Source organism: Pezoporus wallicus, unplaced genomic scaffold (assembly GCF_028554395.1).
Source record: "Pezoporus wallicus isolate ANWC-B61680 ecotype Strahan unplaced genomic scaffold, APGP_CSIRO_Pwel_v1 contig_5690, whole genome shotgun sequence".
NCBI classification, from domain to species: Eukaryota; Metazoa; Chordata; class Aves; order Psittaciformes; family Psittacidae; genus Pezoporus; species Pezoporus wallicus.
The window spans coordinates 582,825-598,401 of record NW_026642407.1 but is presented as its reverse complement, the minus strand read 5'-3'; the positions used below and the strand labels follow the sequence as shown (position 1 = coordinate 598,401).

Genomic DNA, 15,577 nt, shown 5'->3' with positions numbered 1-15,577 from the left:
CTATCTGGGAATTACGTTCACACCAGCAGAAAATTTGAATCAAAGGTTAACTACTGCTCTGCGTTCAGCTATACAGAGAATTTATTCAGCTAACAGGTACATAGAAAGTGTGAAATCTTTGTGGCAATAAACGAGATATTGATATCTGAGATAAAGCTGGGAGAATACTGCAAAAAAACCACGACAGTCCACTCAAACACTTGCTCATGAAAGCCCTGTTACAGTCTAGCAAAGGTGGTTTAAGTAACTTACGCACAATATTTTGTCTTCAGTTCTCTAACAGGCAGTCACCGACTGAACTTTTATGAAAGTTGAGTCCCATAGCAATAAAGCAGAGATATGTATGTATGATTTCTTGTCATTCTCTTACTATGCCTACAGAATTATCCTGCATATTTCTTGGTCACCCATGTCAAAACCAGTAGGAAAGAAAGAGGACAAAAACAGCTAGGGAAAGGGAATGACCACTAGAAAAGCTAAGGGTAGAAGACTGGACTGAAATAAAACAAGACTAAGGGAGAAGAAAGACTGAAATAATTTTATCTGCTTATACTTTGATACCTGTGAGTTTATGACTTAATCCCTAAAGTAACTAGTGAGCTGTTTAGTGCTATGTGCTCTTTTTCACAAGCTTTACTTGAACAGATTACAGAACAAGGTGTATCTATAGTAGTCAAGCAGTTGCTAACAAGAGCCTTCATCCAGGTTTGCTGTATTGAAAGCACAAAAGAAGGAGCAGAAAGGAACACACTGTATGTAAAGTACTTTAGCGGTCCAGCTTTCTTTGAAGTCATTTGGAAAAATTCCCCTTGGGTCAGAAACCAAGTACTTTGGTATTTTCCATTCAGATCATGAAAGAGAGACATACACCATGAAACAAAATTTTGATGATGGAATTGTTCTCTATCACTTAGTAATTGTTGGAGGGTTTTTTTCTCCCTTCTTGGGACTAAGTAATAGTAAGATACTGAGTCAGTTCCACACCTTTTTACCACATCTGATGTAGTAAAATTTCTAACTGCATTCCTAATTGAATTCTTGCTGGCAACAGAGGTCATCTTCCAGTATTGCTACTTGTTCTGTAATCTTTCTTCTCAGTCTGTACCAGTTATCCCATTTAATACAGCCTGATCCACATTACAAAGAGATATTTTTTTCTAATTATCAGAGCTTTATTTTTACTATTTTCTTGCAATAGCTGACTCCTCCCTCCAAAAGTAGCAGGCTACCTAGAGTACTACCTAGCAGGCAATGACTGATGACTTCAGTGCTAATGACTGTGCTCTGAATTTTATCTGGATTGCTTCATGCTGCAATTCTTTGCACGTGATAATTACAGGCCTAACTCTGTGAAAGCTGTTCAGCTTTACAGGAAGCTACTGTTCTTTATAGTTGTTTTTTACTTCAGCTGACTTGACAGAAAAATGTAAGTAGTATAATTTTGCTTCCTAAGAATATATGGTTGTTTTTTTATCTACTTGGCTGGCACATGAAGAAAAATTACAGTAAGCCAAGAAATGGTAACGGGAAGAGGGAAACTCAACTTATATCTCATTTTAAAGATGGGAACGCACTTGAGAAGACAGACCAAGTGGGCTTAACTTTACTTTGCTCTCCTGGTCTTGCGGGGGTTTGATTCAAGCTTGTAAAATTATCCTGCAGGGACAGAACTATATTTACAGGCTTTCATTTTTAATCATCAAAACTTTCCCATCCTCTTTTATCATTCCTGCCAGCAGTAGCCAGCACGATTTCCAGCAGTCTAGCTATTATAACATGTCTCAACATAAACTGAAAATCCACCCAAGAAGCAAATTACTGATCTCCATGCTTCTGGAACTTGAGTCAGCTGCTTGAAGTTACAGCTGAGCTCAGGACAATTGGCTAGATCTATGCTATACTGCAGTGACTGGGATGTATTGTACCTGAAGGATTAGCTGTGGGACAGAATAACTAAGAGTAACATGCCTGGTCACATTTTATACAATAAAATTCAATACAACAGCCTTTTTAAAGGCTGTTGTAAATAGAGTAGCACCCCTAATTTGTTGGAAAGAGCTTCCTACCACAGGAGATAAGACAAAGTAAACAAGAAACTAAACTATTGGAGTGAGCATTGCCAAAATAAAACATTTCCCTGCCAATTAGTAGGAAGTTCAGTCGTACACACTCAGAGCCTGGAAGATTAGCTCTCAATTAATTCAGCTAAAAGTTCCCATATGAGAAAATCCTACAGATTTGAGTAGAAATTAAACTGAAATTAATTTTATGGAAATTATTTTGCACAGCTGAAAAAATGAAAGAATTTAAGACCAAACAAAATCAGAAGAAAGTGCCACTGCATTTACTGACTTTATTAAAGGAGCTCTAGAATGCAAATGAGTAGCATTTATAGCTTCTAAAAAATTAAAGGTTTACGGTTACACCAGGAAAGAAAAGTTACTTTTTGAGATACACAGTGCAGACCTGCCACAAACTTAAGTCTTCTGCCAGTAGTGGTAAGACCCCATTTTCTATATAAGCACTGAAATGGTTAGCATTAACAGCTGCAGCTAAAGCCTGTGGCCAGCAATACCAGCTTCCTCTTGCAAAAGAAATAACCATGATAACTCTGTGGTACAGGCTGGCTAGTAGTAACTTTTAATTGGTGGCTTTTGTACTACTGAGGGTACAAATTCAGTCTGTTTTGAAGGGTTTGATGTGTTCTCTGATACATGTTGATAATCCAAGTAGCAAGTCTTACATACTGATGTCTAGATAAATATATACCTGCTCTTACAGAAGAATCACCAGAAGAGAAAACCTTCAAGGATCAAAATGCAGTCTTTGCCATGGCTTCAATTCACCTTACGACAAATGTGAATACAGGAACAGATGATTAAATTATTTGACTTAGAACCATTATGTTTTAATTGTTACGTAGAATACAATTCAAGTTACCCAAGGCCTTTCTTCCTCCTTGTTTTCTTCAACGGCGATAATCAGCAAATGATGCAGCCTTGCATGCCAGAAAACATCACCTGATAATCCTTTCAATCCATATGATGGGATTGAAAGAATTTCTGTTTAGTTATTAGAGATTGTGTAGGAGGGGTTTACAGATATCAGGAGACTGTACAAAGCCCCTGAAGTGAGATGCAAAGCTCAGTCACTTTGCATTTGTAATTTTTCATGGGAAAATGAGAACTCTTCATAAAGCTGACATATGCAAGCCTCTATGATCTGATCTTAAATAACATAACCAGCAGAATTTTCTGCATCTGAAATGCAATGTGTCTGTGGCATTTCTGTCAGCAAGAATAGGTTGATTAGGGGATTAAGAAAAGCTCTTTTACTATTAAGTGAACGTAATTCCATTCTTCATGCACATCTGTGTGGAGTTAAAGTCCTTTTATTGCACTGTTTTTTTTCTCACTGATACTAGTTCCTGGGTCCTTTCTATGAGCTTTTCTGTGAATCAAACTGTTTTCTTCTTTTCATCTATGGAGTTTCTTACTAGCTGTTATTTTTAAGTAAGACTTTGGTTTCCCACATGCCTCACGGAAATATAAGCAAATGTGAAAAACATCTACTGGAAAAATCTCCATACTTTAGCAGGCCCAGAGGATTTAATAATCAGCTTGAGATTTTCTTCCTTTCAATTACTCTTTTGTTTAAAAAAGAAATAGTATTAATACTAAACAAACACACACACACAAAACCTCAGTTGCTTCTCAGTGTTTATTTTTTGATGTCTTCCCGAATCATCTTTTGACTGTTGTTGCTGACTTCTTGGGCTAAGGCAGCACTTACTAGATTCAGCATTACTAGAGGGGCTTTGAAGATTTTTAAATCTTTTTTATTTTATTTTATCTTATTTTTTAACAGGGAGGAGCCAGTTTGGTTTTGTATTTTCTTGGGAGAGGTGGGGAGGGTTGGAGGAGAGAGGAGGTTTAAACAGAAAAAGCAGCAGAATGCACATGGGAAATTAAGGACTGAGTGACTGACTCCCACATCTCTCCAGAAACATATCAGCCATTTGTTATGGTGTGAGAAGGAGAAAAGACTTCTGGTAGAGACTTTAAAATCAGAAAAAAATTTAAAAGTGCCATCCTTTCCTATAAGAAACACTATAATTTAGCCCCTTCAAATTACTGCCTATGAGTGGAGTGTAACACACTCCTCAAACTGAAGGTCGGCTGAACATTTCAAAGTAAACCAACTCCTGCTTCATTTCCACTTGCTGAAGCACTTAGGAGTAGAAAGCTAGCTAAAGATATGGCCAATTGCAGGTTTGTTCAGCCTGTAAGTCATGGTGTATTGGACCAATATAGTACAGCTCTTACTCTTTTCCCCCCCTACCAGCATGACCCAGTGAGAAGTAACTACTTTCACACTGCCTGGCTAGCAGGATCTTGTCATTCATTCCTGATCCAAATTATATACAGAATAGCATTTTTTTTTTAACAGAAAGTAAATGTGATGGAATAAGTGAAATTTAAAGCCTTGCGTAAGCTTGACATGGATCACTGGTCCCCAACAGCTCTACACACAACATCTGCTTTGCTTATCAGCTGGCCCAGGGCCAGCAATGGCTGCTGACAGAAAGGTGAAGTTCTTTAAGCAGGAGAGGATCAAGTGCTGTCCTTGGAAGAACTGAAAAAAATATTTTAAACCAAAATTAGCAGTAGGTGAAAAAAGAAAGTTCTGGCTCATCATCTGGGTCAGCTAGAATCTTAATTCAACAGACAAGTTAAATCAAGAGTTTAATCAATTTATTTAATGAAAAAATGTTCAGTGCAGTCAGAGTCAAGGTGACATATTCCATGAGAAGAGTGAAAGATGAAAGAGCAAGAAAAAGAAAGTATGATGTCTTCAAACCAATTTTGGCAGCATTTCTTTTTGGAGTTTGAGCTTTCTGGACACAAACTATAAGTACTCTGAAAAAAATAAAGTAATTACAGTACAGAAACTGTCCATCTTAAAGCTCTGACACACCCTACAGAGCACCTTACACTTTGTGAGCATTCTAAGAACTAATGATGTGGCCAAAGGCTATTACGTTTAGGATCCCTAAGTGAAACAGTGGACCTCCCTTTTTCTTCCATTCATTGGCTTTCACTGACTATACCGATTTCACTCATCAAATACTCAGTGCAAGAAGGCAACATTAGTCTTTAATAAGGACCTCATGAAGTTCAACAAAGCAAAGTGGAAGGTCCTACAACCTGGGTCGGGGCAACCCCAGGCACAGCTACAGGTTGGGCAAAGAAGAGAGTCAGAGCAGCCCTGTGGAGAAGGACTTGAGAAACTTAACCTGAGCTGGCAGTGTGTGCTGGCAGCCCAGAATGCCAGCCGTATCCTGGGCTGCATCAAAAGGAGTGTGACCAGCAGATAGAAGGAGGTGATCCTGCTCCTCTACTCTGCTCTCGTGAGACCTCACTTGGAGTATTGTGTGCAGTTCTGGTGTCCTCAACATAAAAAAGGCATTGAACTGTTGGAACAAGTCCAGAGGAGGGCCATGATGATGATGACGAAGCTCAAGCACCTCCCGTATGAAGACAGGCTGAGAAAGTCAGGGCTGTTCAGCCTGGAAAAGAGAAGGCTGCATGGAGACCTCATAGCAGCCTTCCAGTATCTGAAGGGGACCTAAAAGGATGACAGAGAGGGACTCTTCACTGGGGACAAGAGCAACAGGACAAGGGCTGATGGGTTCAAACTTAAACAGGGGAAGTTCAGGTTAGATATAAGGAAAAGGTTCTTTCTGTAAGTGTGGTGAGGCACTGGAATGGGTTGCCCAAAGAAGCTGTGAATGTTCCATCCCTGGTGGTGTTCAAGGCCAGGTTGGATGGAATCTTAGGTGACATGGTTTAGTGCAAGGTGTCCCTGCCCATGGTAGGGGGGTTGGAATTAGATGACTTAAGGTCCTTTCCAACCCTAACTATTCTATGATTCTATGATAATAAGAATTCTCCCTACAGTATATCAGACAGAAAGAGAGAACTTCCGTAAGAAGTAGCATGGATGGGAAATACCTACAAGCATTCAATGATCAGATTCACATTGTTTTAAATTAGGAGTGATACAAGTTACATTACTTGTGGATGAATTTTCTGAATCACATTGATACCGTATGTTTTCCAATGCCTGATGCTAAGCACTTAACATGTTTCTTAGCTCTTAAGTAATAAATTTATAGAATGTAAAACCCAACCTCTTAAGACAATGGTAAAACCCAATTTGTGTTCTCTAAAGAAATAACGTAGATACAAGCCAAGCTGAAGTACAGTAACTCTTAATTGCCGTCTGAGAATGCACTGAGATAGACCAATAAGTATGCAGAGAGCTTTAATGCTGACAGATACTTGGTACAGGAACCAGGAACAGCACTTCTAGAGTTAAATACATATATTCTACTTCTGCATCTGGGATTAAACTCTTCTTGACAATTCCTTTTAGCTTACATTACTGAAACTAGATATGATATTGTTAAATTCCAAGCAAACATAAACAGTCTTTAAAAAAAAAAAAAAAAGAGATGGTTTTATACTGTAAGATAATGACTGCCAGCTAACAGAAGTTTAAAGCATTAGTATATCTGAAAACAGTACTATATGAAGTAATCTCAATACTGCAACTTACCTCTTCCCTATGATTCTTTATTGGCATACAGAGAATACTCTGAGTCTTATACCCTGTGATCTGATCAACTTCTGCATTGAATCTTGGATCCTGGTACAAGAAAAAGAAAAAAAAACAGTATTATTTGACTACTGGCCTATAGACCAGTTCTTTTTCTTTCCTGGTCTAAAGGTTAAGAAAAGTACAATATTTGACTTAAATGTTACCCAGGATAACAAATGTTCCCTCACTAGCTAATAATTATATAAAATTGCTACTATCAGGGTGTTAAAACAACAACAAAAAAAGCATGTATGTGGAACATGATTTCCTGTGGATAAATATAACAGCCAGAAAGAACTGAAAAAAAAACCAAAACACTCATACCCTAGGAGACACCTTTTTCAAGCCTAGACCATCATCATAATAAATGTATACATGGACTAAACATCCCTGGTATAGCTTTTATCATCAAAAAGAAATTACAGAAATACACAAGTCCATAAAGGAACAAAGTTTCATGAAGGTGGTTAATGTTTTTGCTTTTACCAGAGAGTGCTTGTTTTTATTTTTTTTCAGTGGAAAATTGTTAGAAAATGCAGATTTTTTTGAAATTTTTTTTAATACTTAATAAAATAAAACAGACTGTTTTTAAAGGCTGCTGATCTTTCTCTGGTAAATAATTTCAAGTTGAGCATGATGGACCCAATTCAAGAATGAACTTTTAAATCATCAGTACAGGTGATGTCCTGCTGGAAGCATGCACTTAGCAATTTTTAGACAGTTTCTGAGACAGCAAACAAACATTGAAAATAAACCCATATAAAATCAAAGTGCTCTTTTTTGCTTCTGAAAAATCCACTCAGTAATGTTGCCTAGTTCTGTAAACGTGCTCAGATTAACTGAGATATAAAGCACTAATTTTCAGCTCTTTATGCCTTTATTACTTAATTAATTAAAATGTCCCTAAATTCAAAATACAATATGAGCATATCCAAAGACCCTCGAATGAAGAGATGTTAAGCTGAAATGTAAGAGGTATCCTCTCCCAGTACTGGATTCTCCTTTTTCATCTGGCCTTATACTTATATATAACTCAAATTGCAGAGTGTCATTTCATATAGGAGACCTCTATTATACAGTTCAAACTCTTTACCTGGTTCTCAGTCATTCAGCTCCTATTCTTTGTATCTCAGGTATGATAGAATTCTCTGAAGTATTTTTAGTCACAGTGCTCCAGTTTTGCAGACAACTACACTCACAAATTAATTCATTTTGGTGCAGAAGCATCTTACATCCTTACACAAGCAGAAATATAATCATTTCAGTGTCCAAAGATAAAAATGCAAATACTGGTGTGCATTTAGCAGGTTCAAATGGGGCTGATATCTGACTGCTAATGTCAAACATATAATTTATTTTGATGTTAGATAGTCATAGCTACATATTTCTGTATAAGCATTTATCTATTATACATACATTCTAACCAAAAGCATGGTATCAGGTTTGCATCTTGACTGGTTTAAGTCACTATAACTCCAAATACATGTACTAAAATGGCAATATCACACCAGCTGATAATATGGCTTTTTCTTTTTTCAAGAATTATTCAAGATAAATTTTCTTGGTTTACCTCATAGGCATTCTTGATGTTCAGAGGTTGGCCTATAGCTGCCACATGCCCAACAATGCCCTTGTTCCACGCCAGGCGAATGCAGCTGTTGGAAGCTTCTTCCAGGGTAGAGCCTTCTGCCACATCAAACAGTCGGCTTACAAGAAACTTCTCATTAGAGCTGTCCTCACAGACCAAGAAGAGGGAATAGCGATCAGCTGCTATAAGCTCATGAATATGTAGGAAAATTTTATGGCACAGCGCTGTGACATCTAAGTGACTAGAAATATCTTTCACAAGTTCTAACAGTCTTGAGCACTGATCCCCTGCACTGGTCTCAGTTCTTGGAGATTGCAGAGGCATCTGTTCCTTCTTTTCAGAGCCAGAGAGGAAAGTCACTGCTCCTACTGAGTCCTTGACAAAAATTGGCCTTAAGGGTCTGTCAAATTCAGAAGCAGAGATTTTCCTCACTGGGGCCCCAGGGTTGGTGGTCTCAGCACAGACAGGCTGGTGACAAGCACAGAATTCACTCTGGGACTTGATTCCTTCCTTGCAGACTGGGATGGTGTGAACTCTCTCAGCAAACCATGCATTAACCATTTCTCTGTAAAAGGAAAATAAAAACATAGTGAATGATGCAAGTTAAAAGTACTCAAGAAGTAATACATATTTGAGGAGGACACTGCAAAGATAGTAATTTTAGACCTTTTCATACAGTAGACATGAGTGCACCTTTAATGTTCCCCTGTATCAATGTTCTCATACTTTACGCAGCATTTAGCCTAGATTAAGCAGTAATGGCTTATGCCCCATAAAAAGGAAGTTATTTCTGCCTAAAGGAAACAGGTGAACAGGCAGAGGAAGACTCCTTACACTGTGGCTGTGAGGATATACATCGGAAGTTTACACTGTAATTTTGCACTTGAAAAGTTCTGGTCCCTACCATTGCTAAGATTTGGATTTCTGTGTACAATGAATACATATTTAGATGAAGACAAAACTTGCTGGTTTAATTCTGGTTTTCTAGACCATTCCTAACTTCTAAAAAGTCAATTTTGAACCTTAATTGTCTCTGTCAAATCACCTGCAGCCCTTGCTATTTTTATGTCACCTATACACTATTTTTATGTTACCTTCCTCTGCTCTCTCAGGGTTAATGAAAAATGCTGATTTGACTCAAAGCACAAAGTTTTGCTTGAAAACTGTCAGGCAGGAATATGAATATTTCTAATTCAACCTCCCTCAAAATAATGAAAAGGCAGGTTGTTTTCATGCATCTCTCCTCTTTCCTTTCCTTGCAGCTAAAACTCATGCCTCACTCAACTCAAAATACTGAGTACCCACAAAATTACACTTTTGAAGAGTTTGCCACTTAACTTTAGTTTTTAACTAAACTCTAGTATTTATTTCTCAAATTAACTTAGCACTAGAATGCCAACCCTAATAATATGCTCATCATAATAACTAAGTACAGCATATCTTGAATTATTCATAAGCACATGTCATCAATAACATGAGTATACTTTTTTTCTTATCACCATAATATTTTCTTGTCAAAAATCTGTTGGGTTTTTTTTGTTTGTTTGTTTGGGGGTTGGTTTTTGGATTTTTTTTTTTTCTGGTGGTGATGGTTTGTTTTTGTTTTCTTCGGTTTTGTTTGTTTGTTTAATAAAGGGCTTTTTATTTCACTTACTCATTGTCAAGAATTTGTCAGAGCATACGACCAACTCTCAGAAGAAATGTTTGTTTTCTGAATTACATAATGTATGGGCCTATGAACAGCAAAAATTCTATTAAAAGTCTTATCATTTGGAAAACTTTTTGGTGGTCATGTTTTAAATTTGGGATATTTTTTATTTGCTCAGCTCACCACAGGAATTTCAAGAGAGAAGCTGGATGAAACCATGGAAATTAGTCAGGTTAGTCAGCTACTGATCAGTTACATGCATCAACATATGTTCAGTATGAAAAGCACTGTACATAGGCTTTTTTCCTTACAGAACAGCTTCATCTATGTTGTAGAATGCAATAATATAAGTAATTAACCATTAAATTCAAAGTAAAGTAATCAATTAAAATCTAAAGTCCATAAATATAATTTTATTAGCATGCAATCCACAACAGGAAACTTGCTTGTCTTCTATTAGGAAGGTTTGAAAGAGTTGTTCAGATTTTGCAAGCATGTATCATTTGGAGATCTAAACTATAGGCAAACATGCTATAAGAAACTGAATTGATTTGAGAAATCATGTGAGGGTAAAGGGAGCACCTGGGCAAGAAGTCATGTTATTGCACCCATTCCACTTCAGTGCTAGCTACCTGGTAATTTTTTCCCCTCAAGAAGTCTGGCTGAGGTAAGTATCACTAAGCGTAGCACTACAAAACCAAATTCTACTCTTATTCACAGAAGTGCAACTCCAAATAAATGGATGACAGCCTATTCTTTATTTTGGCTTCTCTCTGCACACTGTGGTCCCGATCACGCAAAACCTTATGTACACAGTTAGTATCATTCATAGCCCCAGTGATCTTCAAGGCTGACTGGTCAGTGTGTTCACACAGGACATCTGTGTATCTTCTAACGAGTCCAAAACCACTGAATGAAAAGTTGGACACAATTAATGTGGTGGGAGCTTTGCCCACTGCAGAGCTAGGATTTCATCTCATGTTTTCACATTTTCCATGAAGTTCCTGGAGCAGTGCTAGCTGTAGCAATAATATACCTCAATCAGCATCTATTATAAATTTTCCAGCAATCTAAAGCAAGTCCAGTTACTGGAAACATGCTGCCAGAGAACACAATGAATTCCACTGTTACTCTGGAAAGAGTTTTGGTTCATTGCTTAGCTACTTATTTTTAAAGGAAGCTCTGATTTTTAAGTATATTAATAAAACCTACCAATGATCCTTCCTTATTACAGTAGGAATACGTATTTTCATGGAGCTACCTCATCCAAATGTTCTGCACCATAAAAAAGCATAAAGAACAATTATATGTTATTTAACTTTGACTTTAACAAGATTACTTTATAGTACTTAAACAGGATAAATATTAAATGTGGAGTCTGTGACCATGTATTACTGAAATACACAGTTTGCGTACAGCAATAACACATTTGCAAAAGCTGTTTCAATGACAGTCAAAGTAAGAAGCTAGGATTTGATAATCTTTGGGATTTTCATTTATTAAACTGAGAAGACAGAATCAAAATTTGTGATGAAAATGACCAAAAGTATCATTAAGAAAAATGAAAAGCTTAAAATGCAGAAGTTTATAAGTAAACACAGTACAACCTCTAAAATCAGTGCTGATACTTTTTGTCCTTGTATGTGCTATGTTTATGTTGTATGTGGTTTCTTTTTGTTTTACCCTCCTCTCCTCAAGAAAAGCAATTACCTGGAGATCTTAGCCTTTTCTACACAAAATTTAGCATAAAGGCTGCAGAAAAGAACCTGAAAATGGGAACTGGGTGTGTTTGAAGCCTCAGACACCAGAAAGTAGATAGAGAATAATTACTAGCTGTAAAAAGTTTGTGACTTGACCCAGTTCTAGAGTGTGAGTGCTGACTTGATTTTTTTCTCAACACTGAGGACTGCCATTAACATACAAGATTTAAAAGTAAACGTAATAGCCTGATATCGATGGTAAGCATTCTTAAACTCCAAGTGACTAGGTATAGGAAGCTGTGTACTTTGTCTAGGCATGTCTGAAAATGCAGGTGGGTGAACCTGTATTATTGTGGAGTGACAGCTACTTGTAGAGCAATCTGAATGACTGTTTATTTACACACGAGGAAAGGAGAATATACAATGCTATCATTTAACCTAGCTCTCTTTTATGCTGAATTTACTATGGAAAATAAACATTCATTTCTCTATTTTATTGAGGGTATTGAAGGATGTGGAACGTAACTGTAAAATCATTTACATGAAAGTAATTACGTTTCTTTCATAAGAACTGACTACTTGTTGGGTATCTGCACTATTTATGAAGCACTTTGACATTGAACAGAACTATATGTGAAGCTGCATAATTCTGAGTAACATATTCCTGTCCCCTTTAACGTCTTTTAGATGATAGCCCAATAACTTGCCAACATAGAGGGCAATTCTCAAAAAGCTCTGTAGGTTAACAACAAAAAATCCTTAACTATACCGTTTAAAGCATGGTTTTCAACGTCCAAGCATTTAGGCATTTTTATTTGGGCAACAGGAAAGCCATTCAAATTCAGCAGGAATAAGAACAGTGTTCACTGACCTTTACTGAATGCCTCTTCTAACAAGGAAACTATTTAGCTCGCTTTACACACATGCAGGTAGAAAAACTAGCATTTCACATTAACTGATGTATTCAGACTATTTAAAATCCATCAGACAAGGACTTGACATACATTTGCTTGTTGATAATCCTATTTAACAATGCATGACAAGAAGAGTATTGTTACTAAGACAACTACTTTCTCAGTACAGAATTAACTTGACAGATAACATACCAGACACATACTGAACCACAGGTGAGGTTACTGGATATGAGTAACAAGCACTATGTATGATTAATTAAGACATTATTTTTAAAAGACTGCAGGAAGAAACAAACATGTGGGACTATTCTATTCATATAAATAGTCCTCAGGCACTGAGATCATCAAGAGCTGATTGTAAGAACAAGACGCTTATTGTAGAATTAAGTTTAGAAATTTCAGGAGTGTATTAAACAAGAGCAGATACTGATCCATAGTGACCTACACAGATAGTTAAAACCAATGCAATGTCTCCATCCCAGCACAGCAATTGCTGCATGTTGAGGTGTTGCATGTTGAGGCATCAGCATCCATTCCTGATGAGCAGCATGCATCCTGTACTGCACTATGAATCTTTACTGCAGTGTGAGCCTCCGCTAGAGAAAACTGTAATTTATCCCAGAGTTCATAAACAGAAAGAACTGCATATGAAGTAACCATTATTTAGTCATTACCATCAGCTAAATCTAGTCTTTCCTGTATAAAACACCCTATAAAATTTCAAAGGAGCATGACAATAGTGACTGCTGAATTTCGTTGGTGACCTCATCAGCACATCCCAAAATTGGAAAGGAATTTTGAAGAGATAGGGAGAGAATGGGACGAAAATACAATGTCAGGTAAAACATTTAAAGAAAAAAAAATTGTGGGATCCTCCCCTCTATAATACTTCTTGTATACATATGCACTTGTATATATATGCACATCTGCACTCCATGAGAACTCAGCAACTTCAGAGGAATTAAGGTTCTTTGGCCCTGACAGATCTAACACTGTACAGAAAGTAGACCTGTCCCTAAAGCAGGAAGTTTTCAGTATGAATAGGCAACAAAAATAGAAGATCACTAGGTGAAAAAACACAGGCACAAAGAAGCAACATGGTTTGAGCCAAGTCACACAGAACACCACAAGTAGACCTGAAGTCTTCAGGTCTGTGACTTGATGAGAATCTTGCTTTATTTCTTCTGCTGTATGTATCAAACCACGCTGACCTGACACTATTATTCTACTCATACACTGGGAATATTAAATAATTTATTGTACCCACCTTTTCTTCATTGTGATTATCTTGAAAACACACAGCATACTTTTGCAAAAAAATCCAAACAAAACCAACCAGTACAGATGCTTAAAAAGTAACAGCCAGATTACAATTATATTGCTCTCACATGTAACCACACTACATATGTAAGACCATAGCAATGTGAACCCGTAGCAGGTTTGTGGTGTCTTTGGAGAAAGTGTGCAGAAACAGTAAAAAAGAAACAATGAGATGCAGCAATGACAGCATACTGCATCTTACTTATCTTGCACAAAGAATGCATAATAATTACTGTACCATAAAAGTAGTGAGTAATGAGTAGCTTTCAGTGAAATAACAAATAATTCCCCATTTTCTCTGTTGCTCATAAGTCTTTTATATTTACAATGTGCCACCTTTCAGCAGTTGTGTGGCCTGTTTGCTAATTTGTTATGCAAACCAGCAGCTACCGAAGACACACTTCAGAAGACGGATTCAATACAAACTTGCCTACTAGAAAACACTCACTTTCAAGTATCTGAATTCCTGTGGCCTAATCCTACCAATGCTGAAATCAGCAATATTTTAAACTCAGCTTCATATTTTCTTAGTTGCTTTCCTTAAAATAACCACTAGATGTCTTCAAATTTCTTTCACGCATCTTGACATAGAAATTATTTGAAGCACTAACAACAGCTCAAAAACTATTCAGTTTAAACAAATGAGTTTGAAAGTCAGTGGCACTTGAATATTATGCTTGCCTTCCCCTATGGCCATGGAAACATTTAAATAAACTGTGTAAGGCCTCAATAGATGGGAATAGTAAACTGACTGTAAAAGAAGTGTTTTCAAGTTAACTAAAGAAGTAGATTGACAAAGTCAACAGCTGGTTTTCCTTGAAACCTTTCCAACTGTAGTTACTAGAGATGCTATTGCTAACACTGGTAGGCAAACAGTTTTTAAAGACAAAGCGTAAGTTAAAGTCTCTGTCAATTTTTTGCACAATGCAGCCAAATATATAAGCATACATTTAACTTTAAACATTTTAAGTGGCCTGAGTTCTGTTTGAATGCAGATCTAAATTAAGAACTTTAATTCTTGATTCAAACCATGCTCATGGAAGAGTGAAATACAACTTTTTAGGACTATGAAACAATGTAAATCTTGTCTGAATGCTCATATTATTTTTTAAAAAAGGAGGCAGAGGTTCCTTTATTATTTGAAGCAAAAGTATTTGAAATGGAGGACTACTACTAACAGGCTATTTATTCTTGGTTATTTTCAAGTTTTCTTTAACAACCAAACTGCAAGTTTAGTTTTTCACAAGAAAGCTTTCCTCCATATAAGGGACTTTCTACTCACACTCTAAAGATAGACAGAATAAATTCTTGGGGTCAAATTCTAAAACATGACCTTTATTTCTCCTCCTATTTTTGAGCTTCTTGTTCCAAGCTCAAAAGAATTAAAAATAACTATGTACCTAACGATTTTGTTGTGGAAAGCAATAGGACAATGCTGATGGTTTTGGTGAAAGATGGATTAAAAGTTAAATTCACACCTGCCTTGAGACCTCACTTAAGTCAGGCACCACTTCAGTTCCATTTAAATTCCTAAAATAGGGGTTAAGTAGGACTTAAGTGGTGCAGAGGCTTTAGGATGGCTCTCAGTGCTGGGCTGAATTCAACATAATGCACAAATAAATGGGAAAATATATATCTTTTACTAAATGAATATATTTTGTGGCTATATTTCTGTGCCAGAGCTAACACAAAATTACAGCCACTGAGTTATTCACAAGGGCCACTTTGTATTTTTTCTTCTTTT

The 15,577-nt window shown here is 36.8% G+C and overlaps 1 protein-coding gene across 7 annotated transcripts in view; it reads right to left on the bottom strand.

Moving 5' to 3' along the window:
- The window catches only part of PDE5A (phosphodiesterase 5A), a 64,249-nt gene that overhangs the window by 32,754 nt on the left and 15,918 nt on the right, over positions 1-15,577 (bottom strand). For 6 of the 7 annotated variants that reach the window (XM_057429897.1, XM_057429895.1, XM_057429896.1 and 3 more), the window contains exons 2-3: positions 8,234-8,816; positions 6,622-6,711 (exon numbers count right to left, since the gene is read on the bottom strand). In XM_057429897.1, the coding sequence (XP_057285880.1) occupies positions 6,622-6,711; positions 8,234-8,812 (669 nt within the window). In that variant the 5' untranslated portion in view covers positions 8,813-8,816. Of the gene's footprint in view, positions 1-6,621; positions 6,712-8,233; positions 8,817-11,111; positions 11,175-15,577 lie in introns of all 7 variants that reach the window. The other variant, XM_057429900.1, reaches the window with a different exon arrangement.